The sequence below is a fragment of the Salvelinus sp. IW2-2015 genome, linkage group LG23, assembly GCF_002910315.2.
Source record: "Salvelinus sp. IW2-2015 linkage group LG23, ASM291031v2, whole genome shotgun sequence".
Classification (NCBI taxonomy): Eukaryota; Metazoa; Chordata; class Actinopteri; order Salmoniformes; family Salmonidae; genus Salvelinus; species Salvelinus sp. IW2-2015.
In genome coordinates, this window is record NC_036863.1 from 14,070,523 (window position 1) to 14,092,936 (window position 22,414).

General features: G+C 39.7%; 1 protein-coding gene across 2 annotated transcripts in view; it reads right to left on the bottom strand.

Annotated features, from left to right (window-relative positions):
- Window positions 1–22,414, bottom strand: part of LOC111950921 (opioid-binding protein/cell adhesion molecule) — a 341,587-nt gene that overhangs the window by 62,376 nt on the left and 256,797 nt on the right. For both annotated transcript variants that reach the window (XM_023968860.1, XM_023968859.1), the window contains one exon: window positions 13,529–13,764. In XM_023968860.1, the coding sequence (XP_023824628.1) occupies window positions 13,529–13,764 (236 nt within the window). The remainder of the gene's footprint in view (window positions 1–13,528; window positions 13,765–22,414) is intronic.

Below are 22,414 nucleotides of genomic sequence, written 5' to 3' on the forward strand. Positions count from 1 at the left end.
TGTCTGTGAAAAAAATGCAGACATTTGTTTACAAAAATGTATGATTTGTCTAAGTCAACACAAACTGTTTTAATCTGCACCAGACTTCTTTGAGTTGATTTTGCTTGGGGAAAATCTTTGGCTGTGTGACATCCATATGCTGTACGTGCCTTGCAAAAGTAGTAAGACCCCTTGGATTTCTTCACATTTTATTGTGTTCACAAATTGGAATTAAAATTGAATGTCATTTATTTATGTCAACCAGGAAGAAAATTTTGAAATATTTATTTTTAAAGATTAACAAAAATGTAATAACAAAAAGATAGTAATTGAATAACTATGCAGTTCCCTGAGTCAATACATGTTAGAAACACCTTTGGCATCAATTATAGCTGTGAGTCTTTGGAAAGTCTATAAGAGATTTGCACACCTGGATTGTGCAACATTTGCCCATTATTCTTTTCAAAATTCTTGAAACTCTGTCAAGATGTAGGGGATCATGGCTAGACTGCGATTTTCAAGTCTTGCCATAGATCTTCAAGTGGGTTTAAGTCCAAATAGTAACTTGGCCACTCAGGAACATTCACTGTCTTCTTGGTAAGCAACTCCAGTGTAGATTTGGCCTTGTAGGTGTTGTAGGTTGTCCTTATCCTTTTCCTGTGGAAAGGTGAATTCCTCTCCCAGTTTCCGGTGTAAAGGAGACTGAAGGTTTTCCTATAGGATTGTGCCTGTGCTTAGCTCCTCCTGAAAAACTCCTCATTATTTGCCGATGTCAAGCAAATATTGAAAATAAGGAGGCAGTTGTGTCGGATTTGCACCAAACATAAGGCTTTGCATTTAGGCCAAAAAGTGTATTTTTGCAGTATTACTTTAGGGCCTTGTTGCATACAATAATATTTCTGTATATTGGCCCCATAGTAACATCCCTGAGCAGTTGTATTCCTGTCCTGCAGCTCAGTTCAGAAGGACGAATGTATCTTTGATGTGTCTGGGTGCTTTAATACATAATGAAAAGCATCTGCCAATCAGTGACCTTCTTAATGAGGATTTCAGAAATCTCCCTGGTCTTTGTAGTTAATTCTGTGCATGAAATTCAATACTTGACTGAGGGACCTTACAGATTAATGTGTGGGGGACAGAGGAAGGGTTAGTCATTAAAAAATAATGTCAACCCCTATTATTTCACACAAAATATAATGTAATTTGTAAAGCCACATTTTACTCCTGAACTAATTTAGGTTTGCTGAAACAAAGGGGCTGAATACTTATGCAACAACTACATTTTAATTATATTATTTTTTTTTTATTTTTTTTTCTCGAAACAATGTGTATTATCTTAATTTAAAATGTTTCCAACACGCAATGTAATTGTTCTGAACAGCAAGCCGACCCACGGGTTGAAAGAATGTTTTCATTCAGACCGCCAGCTGATTTTTATGCAGCTCACCAGCTGGGAACCGTTGGTATTCTACCCCAAGCAGGACCCTACTAATGATTAGCAGATAGGCTGAAGCATGGGATTGCCTCTTTACAGTGCATTCAGAAAGTATACACACCCCTTGACTTTTTCCACATTTTGTTGTGTTGCAACATGAATTGCAAATGGATTACATTTAGATTTTGTGTCACTGATCTACACACAATACCCCATTATCTCAAAGTGGAATTATGTTTTTAGAAATGTTTACAAATTCATAAAAAAAGAAAAGCTGAAATGTCTTAAGTATTCAATCCCTTTGTTATGGCAAGCTTAAATAACTTCAGGACTAAATTGTGCTTAACAATAAGTTTCATGGACTAACTATGTTCAATAATGGTGTTTAACATGATTTTTGAATGACTACCCCATCTCTGTACCCCACACATACATACAATTACAGTGCTTTCAGAAACTATTCATACCTGTCACGTTGGCATGAAGGATCGGGAGACAGACGCAGGAATGTGTAATAAGGGTTTTTATTGAGCCCAAATTACGGTGTGCCGCGTAAAGGCACAGGGATGAAGACCAAACAAACACGCAACAAAACACAGGGTTGAACCCCAAACAAAATAGCGAGGAGTGTAATGAATACTCAGGGAGAAAAAGGTGTAGATTCATGCGCAGAGCGCGGCAGATGTTTATTAAGCCTTCGCAGAAGGCAGGAATCGTGGTCACAGGCAGGCGATGGTCAAACGCAGGTAGGCAGTCAAAAACAAACAATACCTCACAACCATACAAACAGAAAGAACTAAATAGGGAGCTGATAAGACCAGGTGAGAAACGAACACAGGTGAAATCAATTAACAAAAATGAAAGACAGGGCTACGTTCCAGAATACAAAGAAACAGAACACAAAGAAAAAGAACACAAGGTGAAAAGAAAAGCAGAACCTTACAGGAGTACCTCGAATAAATAACACACGCACACAATGATTAACCCATGGGACGAGACCCGTAATCATCTGCGCAATCCACAATGGCACGAAAGCCAAAACACACAGCACAGGTACTCACACGCACCAACGGACATTGTAAAAATAGTCGACAGCCCTATGGAAACCAAAGGGCACACTTATACAAGTACTAATCAGTGGGAATAGGAGACAGGTGTGCGTAATGAATGTTCCGGAGGGATCCGGATTTTTTTGCAGTATTCCTTTAGTGCCATGTTGCAAACAGGATGCATGCTTTGGAATATTTTGATTCTGTACAGGTGTCCTTCTTTTCACTGTTTTGTTGACAAAAATTGTTGATCCATCCTCAGTTTTCTCTTATCACAGCCATTCAATTCTGCAACTGATTTAAAGACGCCATTGACCTCATGGTTAAATCCCTGAGCGGTTTCCTGCCTCTCCGGCAACTAAGTTAGGAAGGGCGCCTGTATCTTTGTAGTGACTGGGTGTATTGATACACCATCCAAAGTGTAAATAATAACGTCACCATGCTCAAAGGGATATTCAATGTCTGATTTTTTTCCACCAATCTAACAATAGGTGCTCTTCTTTGCGAGGCATCGGAAAACCTCCCTGATCTTTGTCATTGTGCTTGAAATTTACTGCTCGACTGAAGGACCTTACAGATACAAATATTTCTTCCACTTTGATATTACAGAGTATGTTGTGTACATCGTTGACAAAAAATGACATCCGTTTTAATCCCACTTTTTTACAACAAAATGTGGAAAAGTCAAGGGGTGTGAATACTTCCTGAAGGCCATGTATTTATAGCCACTATGCTGCATCAGTTGGGCTAAAGGTGATAATGCTTACTGCTAATAGCATACCTGATAATATAGACCATGCATAGGCTATATTCATTGTCCAAAATGTAAAAATAATTATATGTTATATGGCAGATTTATGGAGTTGGAAATTATATTTTAGATAGTATCAGCATAATTGTATTTTCTTCCATTTTGGAGTAGAATGTCCTTTTAAAAAGTCAGCAGCACTGAGCTCCTCAAGCCTTCCAGAGAAAACTGTACTGCAATGTACATGGAACACTATTTTTCGGTCAACTGTTTATGACTTAACCTCAAACCGACTATAAATTGTAGAAATTCATATACAAATGTTGAAAGTGTTTAATGAGTCAACTAAAAGATGTGCAACATGAAACTATTGTCCCATTTACATTGTGTAATTTATTGACGGTCCCTAACTATCCCCAGAGATAAGCTATCCAAAGTCAAACCAATTTTGCCACAGTCGCACACAAGCCGGCTGAAGCTAACTGGTGAAATTATTTGGCTAACTCTTCTCACCTGCGAACACACACAAGAGACAGTCATATCAAATCACACTCCGAAAGTAACTCACGTTTAAATTCTGTCAAGGCCACTAGCATTTCTTAATGAACCACATCTAAAACGAGGCCAAATCAGGAAGTGCAGTCGCCCTTTAAGTTTTACATCTGTGCTTTGCCTTTGGATAAAAGCCAAAAAGAAAGCTTGGCAAAATAGTCTTGAATGTGCTCCTGGTGCTCCTCTAATACAGTCTTACTATGTAAATGTTAACAGGAAAGCAGTGAGAAGCAGACCAAATAGCCGTAGAACTCAGTAGGTGAGAAATTGATGAAGAGAGCACCTCTTAATGTGTTACACAAGCAAAAGCTTAGAAGCAGGCTCCAATTTTTATTCTCCTAATGTTGCCTGAATATTTCGAATGCCTCATTACTTGCTTTTGATGGACTAGAGAAGAGGCTCCTCTCCATCGAATAATGAGTCCTAAAGCTTATTACGCCAATGTGCATTGAATTGAGAGGCCAATTCTTTTTCTTTTAGACACCCCTTATGCTAGAGGACTCAGGCCTAATCTAAAAACACAGTCACGTCATTACATTTGAGGAAACCATAGAGGATCCAGTAGTCTGTTTAGAGGGCTTTATAATTGAATTGATTTACACCTGCCCTTTGACACATCATATTGTGCGTGACATTTTTCTCTGGAGAAAGCATACATTTCGAGGCCACACCGGAATGGCCATCAGAATGAAAGGCCTCCTCACTATGTCTAATATGAGCGGCCAGTGCCATGCCAAGCACCCCACGATCAGGGTCCATGCACATTCGTCACGTGGGCCACCACTGTTGGGAAGGCTTAACGGATTAGCGTTGTCTCGAACCACTCACCTAATCCCATTTACAGGCAATTGAATCCACATGTAATTTCTGTCAGATATGACCACCCTTATGCTACATACTCTTATCTAAGTTATAAATCTACTAAAATGTAAAGTTAGAGAACAAAGAGGTAGTAGGTGCCAGCTACATGGTTTTAACTAGACAGCACATGTTCATATATTATCTATGAAAAAATTATTTGAGATCAAACAACAACCTCATAGACAAACATTCCAAAATGCCCTTGCTCTGTATCACTTATTAATAACTCATATTTAACAAAACAACATAAATCATTCATGTTAAACCAACAGATTTAAATGGCAGTCCCATTTTCCCATGGATTGTAGGGGTGTAATGGTTCCCCAAACCCATTTGGGTTCACGGTTTGGTTTCAATACAGCGGGAAAATTAAATGCCATTCACAATGTTCAGCATTGTCTGTTGTGACCGGATTGTTATGTTGGGCCTTTCAAGTTTCTACTCTGATGCTGCCTTTGTAACCATGTGGGAGGTGGGAATTTACCAGTTGTTAAGTTGTAAATATCAGTTTGATGCAGTCATGTGATTTGAACTCGTTGAGAAACGCCAATTTGTTCATGACCAACAAGCTGTGTCAACCATAAACTAAAAGTACAGCTGTTATGCTTGTAAACAAATTATAGAAACAACATTAGTAGATTGCGTTTTATAAATATATATTTTTTTGCATTCAATTGCTGAAAATGCTGTTATAGAGTCCATTTCCTTAGTAGGTGATGTCAGAGATCACCATGTGGGAGAAGTGGGTGCTCGGGTTGATAGACAAGTTTCCCACTAGTAATTACCAGTTTGAGGGCCGATTTAAGTGGATTTTTCCCAGTCGTATGTGGTAAATCCCCATATCCCACTTCGTTACGAACACACCATGACACGGCCTCCTTCAGTGCCAGATGTACACTTATGACTCTCATAAAGGAGTCGTGTCTCTCCCACTGCGGGGTAATGTGATGGGCACTGTTAAGTAAGCGCAACACAGGGTGCATTGGCCAGTTCATTGAAAACTTGGTTTGTTTGCATTATATAGAGCGGATTCTACCTGTTTGCTGAAATAAGTGCAAGAGGGAAGTTCGTAACATGGCCCGAGCACTTTCGCGAGGTGCTGAAACCCCATATTTGCAGCTATAAAATAAAGACTGTAAAAAATATAAACATAGCCTATCTATCGCTCTTGTAATTTCTTTGGCCCGGTCAGAGTCAGCTACCAAGGGCTGCTTGAATACAGAGGGGAGACATGTTGTGTTGCTCCAGTATACTGGGGTGATGTCAACGTAAATGTGTCGACATATTTGAGGTGCTGGCAGTTGCATAGGCTATTCCCGTTGAGCGTGGTGACATACCGTTAACGTGTTATCCACAACTCTCTGTCCATCGCCGTTGTAATCTACTGGGGAGCCAACATTTTCCCAAACTGGAGTTAAACAATGATGCAGGATCCTCCAATTCTGGTTTATCAACTCCACCACTCGCCATCGTACAGAACTAGTTCCGGCTGTATTTACAAAATGACAGTTTGCTGCGTCAATTCATTTTATATATTTTTGTTATGTATTCATTCGGGTTCACAGCATGGACCAAACCGAGGTTCCCATACACCCCTAATGGATTGTGATGTCAAGTAGATTTTGAGATGTGGTGTAAATATGCCTTTCTCTCGTAGCTTAGACGCTTGAAAAAGCAAAAATGACAGATATTCCAGTGTGTTAGAGGAGGCTATGCTGGTGTAATCCATTAGATGTGTGACCCATTCCAAATGATTCGATGTGTGACCCATTCTAAATGATTCCCATGGGCACTGTATTGAGCATATGGTCAGCAAACCTTATTCCCTTTTACTTCTGAGTCACTGTCTGCACTGGTGTGACGGCAGTACGTCCCATGGTACCAAAAGGAAGTTAAACATGGCAAAACACACCTGGCCCGTCTCTGCACCACAACTCAGCCTAATTTTCTAGCTGCTATTACCATGAGTTTAACAAATCTGAGAATCAGAATGCACTCAAATTTATAGGGGTATCGGTTGAGCTCTTTTCCACTCCTCACCTTCCAGCTCTTTTCCACTTCCATCAACTCTAGTACTGGAAGTAAACTTAATAAGGTATGCAGCAAAGAGCTTTACTTTAGATAACATATTCCTTTTGGTAGTGTGTCTTGAATGCAGTTGGCTCAGGTTTAGCTTCTCCGTACAGTCACCATGGAAGCATGTGCCTTATTCCTGGTGGTATCAGTGGACAAGGTCACTTGGCTGATTGACGTTTCCCTCTGGACTGGAGGCCTTCCCTCTGTGCAGGTTAACATGGAACTCCATTTCAGTGGCGGTGGTAGACGGGAGGGCCTGTGGGGGCCAGAAGAACCACTAAGGCAGTACTGTCCTTATAGACTTCCCAATCGTTGTCTCTCCTGCCGTAAAGCTGGGTTCCTACTTGGTTGGCTGACTACAGTTTTTATTACTACTAATCCTATTACGCTGGCTCTGACGCTTGACTGATGTGGCAGGGCTTGCAAACGATCACAGATTACAAAGGGAAACCCACCGCGAGCTGCCCAGCGATGCAAGCATACCAGACGAGCTAAATGCCTTCTATGTTCGCTTCGAGGCAAGCAACACTGGACGATGCATGACGGCACCAGCTGTTCCGGACGACTGTCTGAGCTTGCTCTCCATGTGAGTAAGATCTTTAAACAGGTTAACATTCCCAATGCCGTGGGGCCAGACAAAGTACCAAGTTTCTTCAATGACATTTTCAACCTATCCGTAACCTGGTCTGTAATACCCACTTGTTTCAAGCAGACCACCATAGTCCCTGTGCCCAAGAATGCCAAAGTAACCTGCCTAAATGACTAATCGCCCCGTAGCACTCATCTATAGCCATGGAATGCTTTGAAAGGCTGGTCATAGCTGACAACACCATCATCCCAGTCACCCTGCACCCATTCCAATTCGTATATCGCTTTAACAGATCCACAGATGACGCAATTTATATTGCGCTTCACACTGCCCTCACCCACCTGGACAAAAGGAATACCTTTTGATGATGGAGTTTTGGCTTTTAAGTGAAATAGACCATGTTGATGTATAGCCCTTCATTGGTTTTTCTTCATGTAATTAATTAGAATACTTTTATGAATGAAAACTGAACTCATTTTTACATTTCTGAAACATCTAGAAGCACACTTTCACTTGTTAGTAAGAGTTCATTGGGTTTTCTTATAAAGAGACTTACAGACAAGTTGATCAGGTATGGGGTGTATCTCAGTATGAAATGCCAATGAAATAGGTTCAGCATCTTTCAATGTAAGGGTAACATGAAAGACCCTGTAATGTTATAAAATGTCTATACAATACAATGCTTATTGTAGTAGGGATAAATGCCTTTGTAGAATGGCTTTTTGTTGATGATATTCCTGAGGTGAGCTATTTGGTAATCGTTCTATTCTGCCTTCTGTGGTTTCATGTTAAAAAGCCATATCAATGTTATAACTCACAATAGATACACATGGTGAGGCTTAACATGACCACGTCACTGAGCAGTGTACTCCCGTCACTGAGTAGGGTACTCCCGTTTCTCCTATGTTAAATTGCCTACTTTACTCATAACCTGACAATGGCTGTATTCTTTTTTTTTTATCATTCTATAAACATTTTGGATTTGGTTGGTTGGTCGTTTTTAACATACTTCCATGTCGTCTTAACACACTACAGCATGCTTAAAAACACTTGGAACAGATATACCTTTGCATGGAATATACGTCACAATTACCAGCCAAAGAGCCGATTCCGACGGACTTTCTTCAACTAGCTAGCTAACCCTGCTTTTAAGATGCCGAAAAGCTGTTGCGTACCATTTTGTCTGAACAATAGTGGGAGAAAACAACACCAAATGAAGTTTCATCAACTGCCCAAGGACCAGGTTACACGAACCTCATGGTTTCCGCAATGATGATGATGATGATGATGGAAAGCTGTGGGCTCCGGTTACTCGATACATTTATGTGTGTTCAAAGCACTTCATCACCGGTAAGTCGCTAACACTTGTTTGTATCTAACTAGCTATGTGTATCGCATAAAGTTTGCTAGTTAGCTTGTGAAAGATTATTGGAATCTGTGTGGGTAGCTGGACAGGTAGGATGACTGACAATAGTGAAGGTGAACGGGTGGTCACGGGTCAGGTGACAGAGGAATGGATGAAACTGAGGCAGGAATTCCTTTAACCACAAAGTGGTATATTTACTTGGTAATTTGTGTTGATTCATGGACGCACAGAATGTGTGGGTTAGACGGAGTTGAGGAAGAGAAGGCAGTGAGGTCGGGCGGTGGCGATTTCCTCTATTTAATGAGTTGAGCTCTGTCGGACATTTCCACCTGACCTAATTAAAGCGCCCCTGGCCCAACTGAGAAAGTGGCCATGAATTAAAGGATGATTCCACCAACTCCATGGGTCTTTCTACAGCTTCTAATAAGGACTAGTGAGATGAATCTGTCCAAATAACAGCTATAATGTTCTTCAACACTTGGATATTTATGCAAACCTGGAGATTCCACCAAATAGGTATAGATATTGCCTTAGTCTACTTTGGGCCATTTGGTAGGGTTGTCTCCCCAGCTGGTCTCCGGCAAGTTGAATGGAAATATAGGCAAGCCAAGAAGAATCAACTTTTCTAAATACCTAGTCCGTTCAAGGGCAGGCAAAGACTGGAAGTAGTTACGCAACATTTCTAAGACTAGCGAATTAGATCAAGATTAACGTCAGCTAACCGGTGAAACAGCAAGGGCTAAACAAACAGTGACGTAAGTATAATGCGACAGATTTACTAGCTTTACTGTCAGTGTTAGCAGGTCGGGTAACACAGAGTGGCAGAATATGGAACACAGAGTGGCAGAACATGGAACAAGCCAATAATTTGTTGGTGTGACAGCCAAGTATGTTAATAAAAGACGTGCTGCTGCTGAAAACGTTTAAACGACAAAAAAATGTCAGTAGTTTGCTTAGATGGGCGTAACGGGAGTACCCTACGGCTGTACCCTACTTGGGGGCGTGTTCACGTTATGCCACGACTCGCCTTGTGTATCTATGTGAGATCAGGTTTGAGAAACAAGTTAGAATGACTAAGAATTTTTCAAGATATAATAACTAATAGAGATTCCAGGTTGAGAAGCATGGATGAAGGTTACAGCTATAAAATCTTAATAAGAAACAGAAGTGAATGTTATGAATTTCTGACAAAACATGGCTTCCTATAAAGTCTGTATTTTCTATGAAAGTGGCATTGATGTCTTGTGAATACAAACTGTGATTCTCTCACTTCTCTCAGTTTTAAATGGTTGAGAGATAATTGTAGTCAAATGCTGCTTCTGCAACGATCAAATGACCGTGGTCCCCTTATAAAGCCCTATTACAATGCTTCTTTGTGTTCTCTACAAAATGAAAAGCTCAAAGTTTGAGGCAAAATCCAAGTTTAAGGTTTCTGTCTGGGGCTCCTGTACATTCTCCTTCATTACTTGTCCCCTATTGAATTACTTCTAATCAATATCACAGATGGATGTTTTGGAAGTGCATGCAGTTTTCGCAAAGATATGGTTTTCCAGTTGACTTCATTCTAAACCAAAATAGATGCAGTTTTGACATTACAGCAATATCCAAGCAGATCATAATCCAAAACATCCATTTGCAGAAATACATGTGTTTTACTGTAACTCTGCATAAGGTATACAGTAATTGTAGAGAGACAAGAACAATTCTACCCCTACCTCTTCCTTGTGTTGTATAAATAGGCAGGAAGGCAGAGAAAGCAGTGCGGTGCTGTTTTGAGCTTGCAGGAGAGAAATGTGATACAATTTTTCTGTGAAGCATTTCATGGCTAAACACAGTATGCAATATTAAAAGCTGAGGTGCAGTGAAGGGCTGCCGTGCTGTGTTGGTTTCCGTGAACCAACGGCCTGGCACCCATGAGTCACCTTCGCTCTCACACAGCAATTCTCAAGAGTGCTGCTCTCCAGGAAAAGTCTCTTTGGATCTAACAATAAAATGCACCCGACAAATTCAGCCATTTTGTACACACCAACTTAAGAGTTGTGCAGTATCTTAGAGGGCCATGTTTAGGAAAATTACAAGGAAAGGAAAAAGTCTGCAATCATAAAACATGGAGTATTGTTTTTTAAAATCTGATTTCTTGTGAGTTTTTTTTCCTTTATCCGAGACCAAACACCTTTACAATCTAATAGTGAAGTGTGCAAAAATATGATGAGGTATAATTAAAATCAATCCGTGCCAAAAGCTTCCACTTCTAAACCACAATAAATCAAATCAAATTTGATTTGTCACATGCACCAAATACAACAGGTGTAGAATTAACCGTGAAATGCTTGCTTATGAGCCTTTCTCAACGATGCAGAGTAAAAAAAAATATATACGCTACCGTTCAAATGTTTGGGGTCACTTAGAAATCTCCTTGTTTTTGAAAGAAAAACTTTTTGTCCATTAAAATAACATCAAATTGATCAGAAATACAGTGTAAACATTGTTAATGTTATAAATGACTATTGTAGCTGGAAACGGCTGATTTTTTTATGGAATATTTACATAGGCGTACAGAGGCCCACTATCAGCAATCATGACTCCTGTGTTCCAATTGCACGTTGTGTTAGCTAATCCAAGTTTGTCATTTTAAAAGGTGAATTGATCATTAGAAAACCCTTTGGCAATTATGTTAGCACAGCTGAAAACTGTCGTCCTGATAAAAGAAGCAATAAAACTGGCCATCTTTAGACAGTGAAGAGGCGACTCCGGGATGCTGGCCTTCTAGGCAGAGTTGCAAAGAAAAAGCCATATCTCAGACTGGCCAATAAAAATAAAAGATTGGCCCCAGTGATGTACTGGGCCGTATGCACTACCCTCTGCAGTTGCCCCCCAAAAAAGAACACAGACACTGGACAGAGGACCTTTGCCTAGAAGGCCAGCATCCCGGAGTCACCTCTTCACTGTTGACATTAAGACTGGTGTTTTGCGGGTACTATTTAATGAAGCTGCCATTTGAGGACTTGTGAGAAGTCTGTTTCTCAAACTAGACACTCAAATGTACTTGTCCTCTTGCTCAGTTGTGCACCGGGGCCTCCCACTCCTCTTTCTATTCTGGTTAGAGACAGTTTGTGCTGTTCTGTGAAGGGAGTAGTACACAGTGTTGTACGAGATCTTCAGTTTCTTAGCAATTTCTCACAAGGAATAGCCTGTATTTCTCAGAACAATAGACTGACGAGTTTCAGAAGAAAGTCTTTGTTTCTGGCCATTTTGAGCCTGTAATCAAACCCACAAATGCTGATTCTCCAGATACTCAACTAGTCTAAAGAAAGCCAGGTTTATTGCTTCTTTAATCAGAACAACAGTTTCCAGCTGTGCTAACATAATTGCAAACGGGTTTTCTAATGATCAATTCGCCTTTTAAAATGATAAACTTTGATTAGCTAACACAACGTGCCATTGGAACACAGGAGTGATGGTTGCTGATAATGGGCCTCTGTACGCCTACGTAGATATTCCATTAAATATCAGCCGTTTCCAGCTACAATAGTCATTTACAACATTAACAATGTCTACACTGTATTTCTGATCAATTTGATGTTATTTTAGTGGACCAAAAAAGTGTTCTTCTTTAAAAAACAAGGACATTTCTAAGTGACCCCAAACTTTTGAATGGTAGTGTATATATTAACACAAGGAATAAAATACACAAGAATGGAGCTATATACAGGGAGTACCAGATCAATGTGCAGGGGTATGAGGTATTTGAGGTAGATATGCACATGAAGGCAAGGTAAAGTGACTAGGCATCAGGATAGATAATAATAAGAGTAAAATAAAGTACAGACTAGCAGCAGCATATAAATTAATGACATATTATGAAGAGTAATTATACGGAGTAGCCGGAATTCCTTCCAATGATCTGTTAATTACAGTTTGGAATAATGATTTAAGTACAGTAATTTGTTCTGTGTTCACAGACTGAACTCTTTTTTTCTTTTTATTTAAAGCCGCTGCTAATTCTAAAAGTAAATAACTGGCAATTATTTTATTTATTTTTCCAGTAATTAGTGTCAGGGCTAAATTCAATAGGTTAATGAGTAACAGATAATACATTGTTTTCTTAGAAAAAAGTAGCATTTTCAAATAAGACAATAAAGAACCCTTGGGGACTCTTTTGAGCAAGAAATAGACATTGCCAAATAATGTCTAATGTCAATTATTTTATGATTCCATGCATACTGTTGTTTGTTGTGGCATTAGTCCCTTTCTAAATGCAAGATCTTACATGATAAAAAACTGTCTCGTCCTTAGTTAATCTTGTTCAGTTTTAATTAAACGTCAAATGAGTGTGTCTACATGATCTGTACCACTAAAACCGACAAAGGGCAGTGGTGCTAATTGTTTTTGGAAACTGAGCGAGAACAAAATTGAGTTCACTGTAAATGATAACAAAAGTCCAGGTATCGACAGCTGATTTAGTAAGCCCTTGCACTGAAACGGGGCCACGGTATTCCCCAACTTGCTGTGTCCCCAAATCAATATCTATCAACGATCTGAAATTAAACCTAGATTAAATCCCAATTTCATCTCAGGGAGTCACGTTTGGCAAGTTTCAGATAATTAGATCATCCTGGCGAAGGCGACTAAGAAGTTTTCCTTCTCTTTTTCTCTCATGCCTTCCTACCGGTTAAGTCAAAACAATCACAGTCCCGAGTTTGAAATATAGCATCTGTAAACGTAACACTAAAATCAGTCAGACTACCAAGCAAAGATAGTGATATCTATTCAGCCCTATGCGTCTAGAAGGAAAATTGACAAATCTCTCATCACAAACCACAAGTGAACTATGTAAATGTACAGGAATCTGAGAGAAGAAGAAGTGCAGTACCTTGAACGATGAGATGCACTTTGGATGATTTGGGTTTGTTGCTTGTGAGGATGGAGCACACGTAGGGCCCCTCGTCGTGTACATTCACATTCTGGATCTTTATGCTGTACTCTGTCATGGGTGTGTTGTCCATTCGGACCACTCGAGGGTCCAGAGACCACTTGTCAGCCCCCGCGTAGAGAATGGTGGTGCGGTTGAGCCAAGCCACCCGCGATACCTTGCTATCCACAGTACATCTGTGAGGAAAACAGAAATAACAGAGAGAGGATGTGTTATGCATTTAAGCATAGTTTTACAGTGTTCTATTGTGTCCATTCTGTTGTGAAGCACAATCGAGTGATGTTCATCAAGTGATGTCTGACCGACCAAATCAAATCAAATGTTATTTGTCACATGCGCCGAATAGAACACCTTACAGTGAAATGCTTACTTACAAGCCCTTAACCAACAATGCAGTTTTAAGAAAATATCCAAAAAAGTAAGAGAATAAAGAATAACAAATAATTAAAGAGCAGCAGTAATCAACAATAGTGGGGCTATATACAGGGGGTACCGGTACAGAGTCAATGTGTCAATGTGCGGGGGCACCGGTGGAGAAGTGGCTATGCATAGATAATAACAGAGAGTRGSAGCAGCGKGGGGGGGGGGGGGGGGCAATGCAAATAGTCTGGGTAGCCATTTGATTAGCTGTTCAGGAGCCTTATGGCTTGGGGGTAGAAGCTGTTTAGGAGCCTCTTGGACCTAGACTTGGAGCTCCGGTACTGCTTGCCGTGCGGTCAGAGGTCGAGCAGTTGCCATACCAGGCAGTGATGCAACCCGTCAGGATGCTCTCGATGGTGCAGCTGATGCTACTATTGTGTGAGGATCTGGCTTTTGTATGACGTTTTTGATAAAGTAAGACCTCAGGATTTCGTATACAATATAGGTTAGCAGTGTTCTTCAATACTGTTGCTGGGGACCCACATGATGTACAGGCTTTTGTTCCAGACCAATAGTAGCACATCTGATTCAACTAAACACCATGCCCTTGAGAATTTCAATCAAGTATGTTAGCACTGGAATGGAACAACAGCCTGTGAGTCCCCAGGACCTTGATAACATAACTGACTTCTTTGAGCTCTCCCCGAGTACCCCAACTGCACACATTTATGTTGTAGCCCCAGACAAAAACACCTGAGGTGCATTCAGTTCACTTGATGATCGTTTGCTACGTTGCGGAATGGTTTGTACTAAACGCGCTCCGGCACCGCTTACCGTGCGGTAGCAGAGAGAACAGTCTATGACTTGGGTGACTGGAGTCAAAGACTTCCTCTGACACCACCTAGTATATAGGTCCTGGATGGCAGGAAGCTTGGCTTCAGTGATGTATTGTGCCGTACGCACTACACTATGTAGCGCTTTATGGTCGGATGCTGAGCAGTTGCCATACCAGGCGGTGATGCAAATGGTCCGGATGCTTTCGATGGTGCAGCTGTAGAACTTTTATGAGGATCTCGGGAACCATGCCAAATCTTTTCAGTCTCCTGAGGGGGAAAAGGTGTTATCGTGCCCTCTTCTTGTGTTTGGACCATGATAGCTAAAAAAAATAATATTAGGGAGTGGATCAGCTTTAATATTACGGATAGATTGTTGTTTCCATCACTGTAATTGTCTGCATCATTTCCAATCCACCATATATTTTTGGGGTAAATATATATACACACATATATATATATATATATATATATATATATATATATATATATATATATATATATATAGACCACACCACACACCATATACATACATACATATATATACATATGTATATACGTATATGTATATATATACACACATATATATATTATATATATATACATATATATGTATATACACATATATATATACATACATACATATATGTGTATATGTGTGTGTGTATATGTATGGATATTTATGTGTGTATATATATATATGTATATATATATACACATAATGTGTTTGTATGTATGTGTGTATATATATATATATTTACCCCCAAAATATATGGTGGATTGGAAATGATGCAGACAATTACATTGATGGAAACAACAATCTATCCGTGTATATATACACACATACATACACATACCATTATAGTTTGTTGGTGATGTGGACACCAAGGAACTTGACACTCTTGACATGCATATATAGAAAAAAATATGTGAAAATAAAATAATGATTAACTGTACCAAAAAAACATCAACGTTTATGTATTAAAAATCTTAAATATTGCCAGGTTGGTTTTCACAGCTGTTTCACACGGTGTTCATTATTGTACATTTTAAGGTGTCCTTTGATGGTATTTATTTGTTCCACATTATTCATTGTTGTATCCTAGGACCTACAATAGATACATATATATTCAACCACAAGGGTGTACTAATGAGCTATGCGATATTTTTTTAATCATAATAGAGAACTACTGAAATTATATTATTATTCTTTTCACTCTGTCAATTAGGTTAGTATTGTGGAGTAACTACAATGTTGATCCATACTCAGTTTTCTCCTATCACAGCCATTAAACTCTAACTGTTAAAAAGTCACCATTGGCCTCATGGGGAAATCCCTGAGTGGTTTCCTTCCTCCCCGGCAACTAAGTTAGGAAGGACGCCTGTATCTTTGTAGGGACTGCATGTATTGATACACCATCCAAAATGTAATTAATAACATTGCCATGCTCAAAGGGATATTCAATGACCCCTTTTCGTTTTACCCATCTACCAATAGGTGCCCTTCTTTGCGAGGCATTGGAAAACCTCCCTGGTCTTTGTGGTTGAATCTGTGTTTGAAATTCACTGCTCGACTGAGGGACCATACAGCTAATTGTATATGTTGGGTACAGAGATTAGGTAGTCATTGAAAAATCATGTTAAAACTATTATTGCAAACAGAGTGAGTCCATGCAACTTATTATGTGTCTTGTTTAGCACATGTTTACTCCTGAACTTATTTAGGTTTGCCATAACAAAGGGCTTGAATACTTATTGACTCAAGACATTTCAGCTTTACATTTTTTATTAATTTGTAAACATTTAGAAAACATAATTCCACTTTGACATTATGGGGTATTGTATGTAGGCCAGCGACAATACATCTCAATTTAATCAATTTTAAATTCAGGCTGTAACACAACAAAATGTTGAGGTGTGTGAATACTTTCTGAAGCATTAGCGTCTATTTTCCTACATCCAGTGTGTCTATTGATTGGTGGTAATTTTTGGCTTATAAATTGATTTTATGCACACTCAACACCAAATGACATACACGAGGCTCATTAGAAATGATTCAAGCATTCTATGGAAACAAAACGTATGCTTAGTGTTTTGCAAATTTTTTCTGTCACAATTATCATGATACATTGATTTAAATGTCAGCACCTGTGCTAAATTTCAATTTACAATGAGAATGTACGCCAAGTCCGATTTGCATATCCTTGGCATTCTCCAGTAGGCATGCTTTGTGGAAAAGCCCAGTCAAACCATTTATTTGAAAAAGAGAGAAGCCTAAACTGATGTCTCTCTGAGTCCCCAAGAGAACTGGTGGTAACAAACAACATGTGATTTGTATTCAGGACAGATTATTGGATCCTAACCTCTTTGCCTAACCTTCAATCCAATGAACTTCAGTGGAGGAATATCATAATGCTCATAATACCAATTCGACTTCCAGCGCATACCAAACGGGGACAAGGAAGAGCAAGTCTCCGTGGGCATATATCAAAACTATTGGAGAACTGTACAATTTGTGATGCAAATCTAAGACTAAAGGTTAACGTGAGTGACTGATTTCTTCAAAAAAGTATTACATAAGGAAAAGTGAAATAACAATATTCAACAGTAAAACAAAAAAAGTTATATTCATGACAAAAGGCCAATAACCTTTGCTCTGTCCAGCAATACAGCCTATTGGAGTGTTTTAGTTCAGTGACCCTTTGTTCGCTTTGCAACAAACAGGAAAGCTTGCCTTAAAGGTTGTTTTGAAAGATTGGTTGTGCTTTTATTTATCTGACATGATAAATAACTTACTATGGATTGCCTTATGATCTGTAAATGGTCATACCATCAACACTACCCGCTACATTCATTAATCAACTGCCTCTCCTTGTCATGCAGTTACTAAGTTGTCTTAGTAATCAATGTTCACATGTATTTCATTAAGTAAATAAGAAGACCGATTAGATGGACAGAGAGAACAGTATAAATCCTCCCGCTTCCCTTAAACCAGTTACTACTACCCTTGCTGTAAAAGTTTGTTTCATGTTGCAGTTGACAACAAATGAAACTGTCAGTAAGTTGAATATCTACAGAGCAGAGATGTCCAACACTGGTCCTGGAGAGCTACTGACGCCTTCAGTCTGGACCATGATGAGTTTAATCCCTCTTCTTGTCATTGAAATACTATAACCACTCAAGTAATAAAACGGTTTTGACTGAAATATTTACAGGAACATCACATATTTGTTGTTTATCTAAATAGCGTAAATAATGTTAAATCACATACACCGCTCTGACCACTTTTGTCGTGAAAATAGTGCTCTATAAATATTCATCATTGTTCCATGAGAAGGTCACGCGTGGTTGTGGCATGTGTATTACTTTTACTCCGAAAACAAGGCAGAAAAATAATACAACAAATAATTATGATGAATTATTCATTAGGTATTCATTTATTCAAGAGAAAGGTCAGCAGTGTTGAATGTGTACACAGTCTCGCTGCATGTTACTGTATTATCACAATTAATGATAGGGAATCTATGATAGCTGTCAGAGCCACTTGTAACCCGGTGTCAAGGCTTTTGCTTCACAGTACAATGGTGGGTGTCAATGTGAATCGCTGATAGCACAAACCGTCAGTTTAACTGTGTTCACCACATTCAGTCATTATTCCAAGAGGATTAAATGGCTGTCACCAGGGTAAAACATGTGAAAAGTGTATGGAATGTTTGTAACACAACAAATAACCCATAGTTTGGGAGTATTCTTTAAACATTGAAATAAATGTTGCAAAAATATGCAAATATCGCTTAGTTCAGATCACATGATTCCAGTATAGGCCAGGTAGTACAATGCCTAGTTGAATTATGTTTCTGATGAACTCCAGTACGAGGGCAAACCCTAGCAAACCCCTCCTTCACAGAAAAATTCAGACACATCACAAGGTCAAAAGAGGAAAGCTTGCCTTAAAAGAGTAGTTCACTAATTTACAACTTGATGTTAGATGGTTCCTCGCCCTGAAAGTAGTCTATGGGCCAGCAGAAGTGTAGGGAATGTATTGGAACCATTGACAACCACAAGATTAAGCAGTTCTCAATGATACCAAACACTCTGACGTCGCTTGGCAATGACTGCATTCACAAACAAAAGTCTTCCCTCCCTTTTTCTCTCTGCTTTCCTCAGCTCACACCCTCTTGTTTCTAAAATAACTATGTCATTTTGAGATTGTGTTTCGACTGCTGCAGTGAGGACAGCCATGTCTGTACGCCATCCAGTGTTGCTGCCTCTCCATTCATCCCTAATGACTACAGTATGAGCTCTTACACCATAAATCCTTTTAACTGGAGCGGACATCCAGCAGGTTTTTACTGAGCCTATCAATTCTGTATCCAGAGGCCTCCATCAAAAATATGGCGGTGAACTCGAGCATACCTCCATGTGTCCCTTGATAATAAGTGTTACTTATTGTGCCCTCAACTCTTCATTCAGGAATCAAGGCTGAGACAGATACTTATACGGAGCTCGCCTACCACCACAGAGACCAAGCCGAACTTGGACACACACAGTTAAATAAACAGCCAACAAAATCATCTGTTCCAGGGGGACATTGAAAGGCGATAGATACCGCAGAATAACAAAGTGCCAGCCACCTGAGTGGAGGGATATTTAATAGAATAACAACTATTCTGCTCGAGATTCCATATCACCATCCAACAGACAGACGCCATATTTACTTTATACAAAATCATCCTTATCTCTTCCGTTCATCTAATAATCATATAAGTTATATTAGACACCATACAGTATTTACTTTAATTCATACGTTATGCATTAAACAGTAAAACCCAGTCAGTTATGTAGTAGAGAACATTAAACTACAATTGAGCAAAGCTCCATGGGAGTACTTTGGTCTGGTACATCACTGAATGATGTCTTTCATGGTTTAATGATAGTGAGTTGAATTAAATACAATAACATTCATGTACTGTGTTTTTCCTTGAGAGAGCTGCAGGGAGAGAAATATTTAGAAATATTAACAATTAACATTCTATGAACCAGGATATTTAAATGTACTGTTTGTTGGCATGGCCACTCATTGATTCAACAGACAACAAATAGCCGAAATTGACACCCTTAATCATTACGGGAACACAGCATGTGGTCTTGAGTTGCCAGCTACAATAGTAGAAGCAATTGTTAAAAAATGCATGTCTTACTTGTATAAATATTACAAGCAAATACTATCCAAATTGGTTTTGTCTTGCAATCACCTAAGCCTTAAAATGACCTAAATTGAACTCCAATGGCACTATATGGCAATAGAACTACAATGGAAATATTTAGTTAAATAGTTAACCAATTTCTGTATTTAACCTTTATGCACTAATCTCTTTTGACATATCACATACAGTGCCTTCAGAATGTATTCATACCCCTTGACTTAGTCCACATTTTGTCACGTTATAGCCTGAATAGAAAGCAACTCCAGTGTAGATTTGGCCTTGTGTTTTAGGTTATTGTCCTGCTGAAAGGTGAATTTATCTCCCAGTGTCTGGTCGAAAGCAGACTGAATCAGTTTTTCCTCTAGGATTTTGCCTGGGCTTAGCTCCATTTCATCAATTCTTTATCCTGAAAGAAATCCCCAGTCCTTAACGATATAGTCATAACGGGATGCAGCCACGTGCTTTAAAATATGGAGAGTGGTAATCAGTAATAAGTTGTATTGGATTTGCCTCAAATATAACACTTTGTATTCAGGTCAAAAAGTTAATTGATTTGCCACATTTTTTGCATTATTACTTTAATGCCTTGTTGCAAACAGGATGCATGTTTTTGAATATGTTTTATTCTGTACAGTCTTTCTTCTTTTCACTCTGTCAATTAGGTTAGTATTGTGGAGTAACTACAATGTTGTTGAGCCATCCTCAGTTTCTCCTATCATAGCCATTAAAATCGGTAACTGTTTAAAAGTCACCACTGGCCTCTGTGAAATTCCTGAGCGGTTTCCTTCCTCTCTGGCAACTGAGTTAGGAAGGACGCCTGTATCTTTTGTAATGACTGGGTGTACTGATCCAAAGTATAATCAGTACCCGCAAAACACCAGTCTCAACGTCAACAGTGAAGAGGCGACTCCGGGATGCTAGCCTTCTAGGCAGAGTTACGAAGAAAAAGCATATCTCAGACTGGCTTCATTAAATAGTACCCGTAAAACACCAGTCTCAACATCAACAGTGAAGAGGTGACTCCGGGATGCACCAATGTGCCTAGAAGGCAATGTCTACACTTTCTGATCAATTTTATGTTATTTTAATAGACAATTTTTTTTGCAAAAACAAGGACATTTCTAAGTGACCCCAAACTTTTGAACGGTAGGGTATATATACACTGCTCAAAAAAATAAAGGGAACACTTAAACAACACAATGTAACTCCAAGTCAATCACACTTCTGTGAAATCAAACTGTCCACTTAAGAAGCAACACTGATTGACAATAAATGTCAGCATATGGTCTCACAAGGGGTCTGAGAATCTCATCTCGGTACCTAATGGCAGTCAGGCTACCTCTGGCGAGCACATGGAGGGCTGTGCGGCCCCACAAAGAAATGCCACCCCACACCATGACTGACCCACCGCCAAACCGGTCATGCTGGAGGATGTTGCAGGCAGCAGAACGTTCTCCACGGCGTCTCCAGACTCTGTCACGTTGTCACATGTGCTCATGTGCTCAGTGTGAACCTACTTTCATCTGTGAAGACACAGGGCGCCAGTGGCGAATTTGCCAATCTGGTGTTCTCTGGCAAATGCCAAACGTCCTGCACGGTGTTGGGCTGTAAGTACAATCCCCACCTGTGGACGTCGGGCCCTCATACCACCCTCATGGAGTCTGTTTCTGACCGTTTGAGCAGACACATGCACATTTGTGGCCTGCTGGAGGTCATTTTGCAGGGCTCTGGCAGTGCTCCTCCTTGCACAAAGGCGGAGGTAGCGGTCCTGCTGCTGGGTTGTTGCCCTCCAACGGCCTCCTCCACGTCTCCTGTGTACTGGCCTGTCTCCTGGTAGCGTCTCCATGCTCTGGACACTACGCTGACAGACACAGCAAACCTTCTTGCCACAGCTCGCATTGATGTGCATCCTAGATGAGCTGCACTACCTGAGCCACTTGTGTGGGTTGTAGACTCCGTCTCATGCTACCACTAGAGTGAAAGCACCGCCAGCATTCAAAAGTGACCAAACATCAGCCAGGAAGCATAGGAACTGAAAAGTGGTCTGTGGTCACCACCTGCAGAACCACTCCTTTATTGGGGGTGTCTTGCTAATTGCCTATAATTTCCACCTTTTGTCTATTCCATTTGCACAACAGCATGTGACATTTATTGTCAATCAGTGTTGCTTCCTAAGTGGACAGTTTGATTTCACAGAAGTGTGATTGACTTGGAGTTACATTGTGTTGTTTAAGTGTTCCCTTTATTTTTTTGAGCAGTGTATATATACCTTTGTCATATATATCTTTGAAATGATGTATATAAAGGTACCATGTATGTAGTATGCAAAATGTAATATGTCAAATGTATGTACAGTATGTATACGTAACAAAAAAAACTGTTAAAACAAGAAATATATATTTTTGTCCTCGGAAGAGGGGGATGAA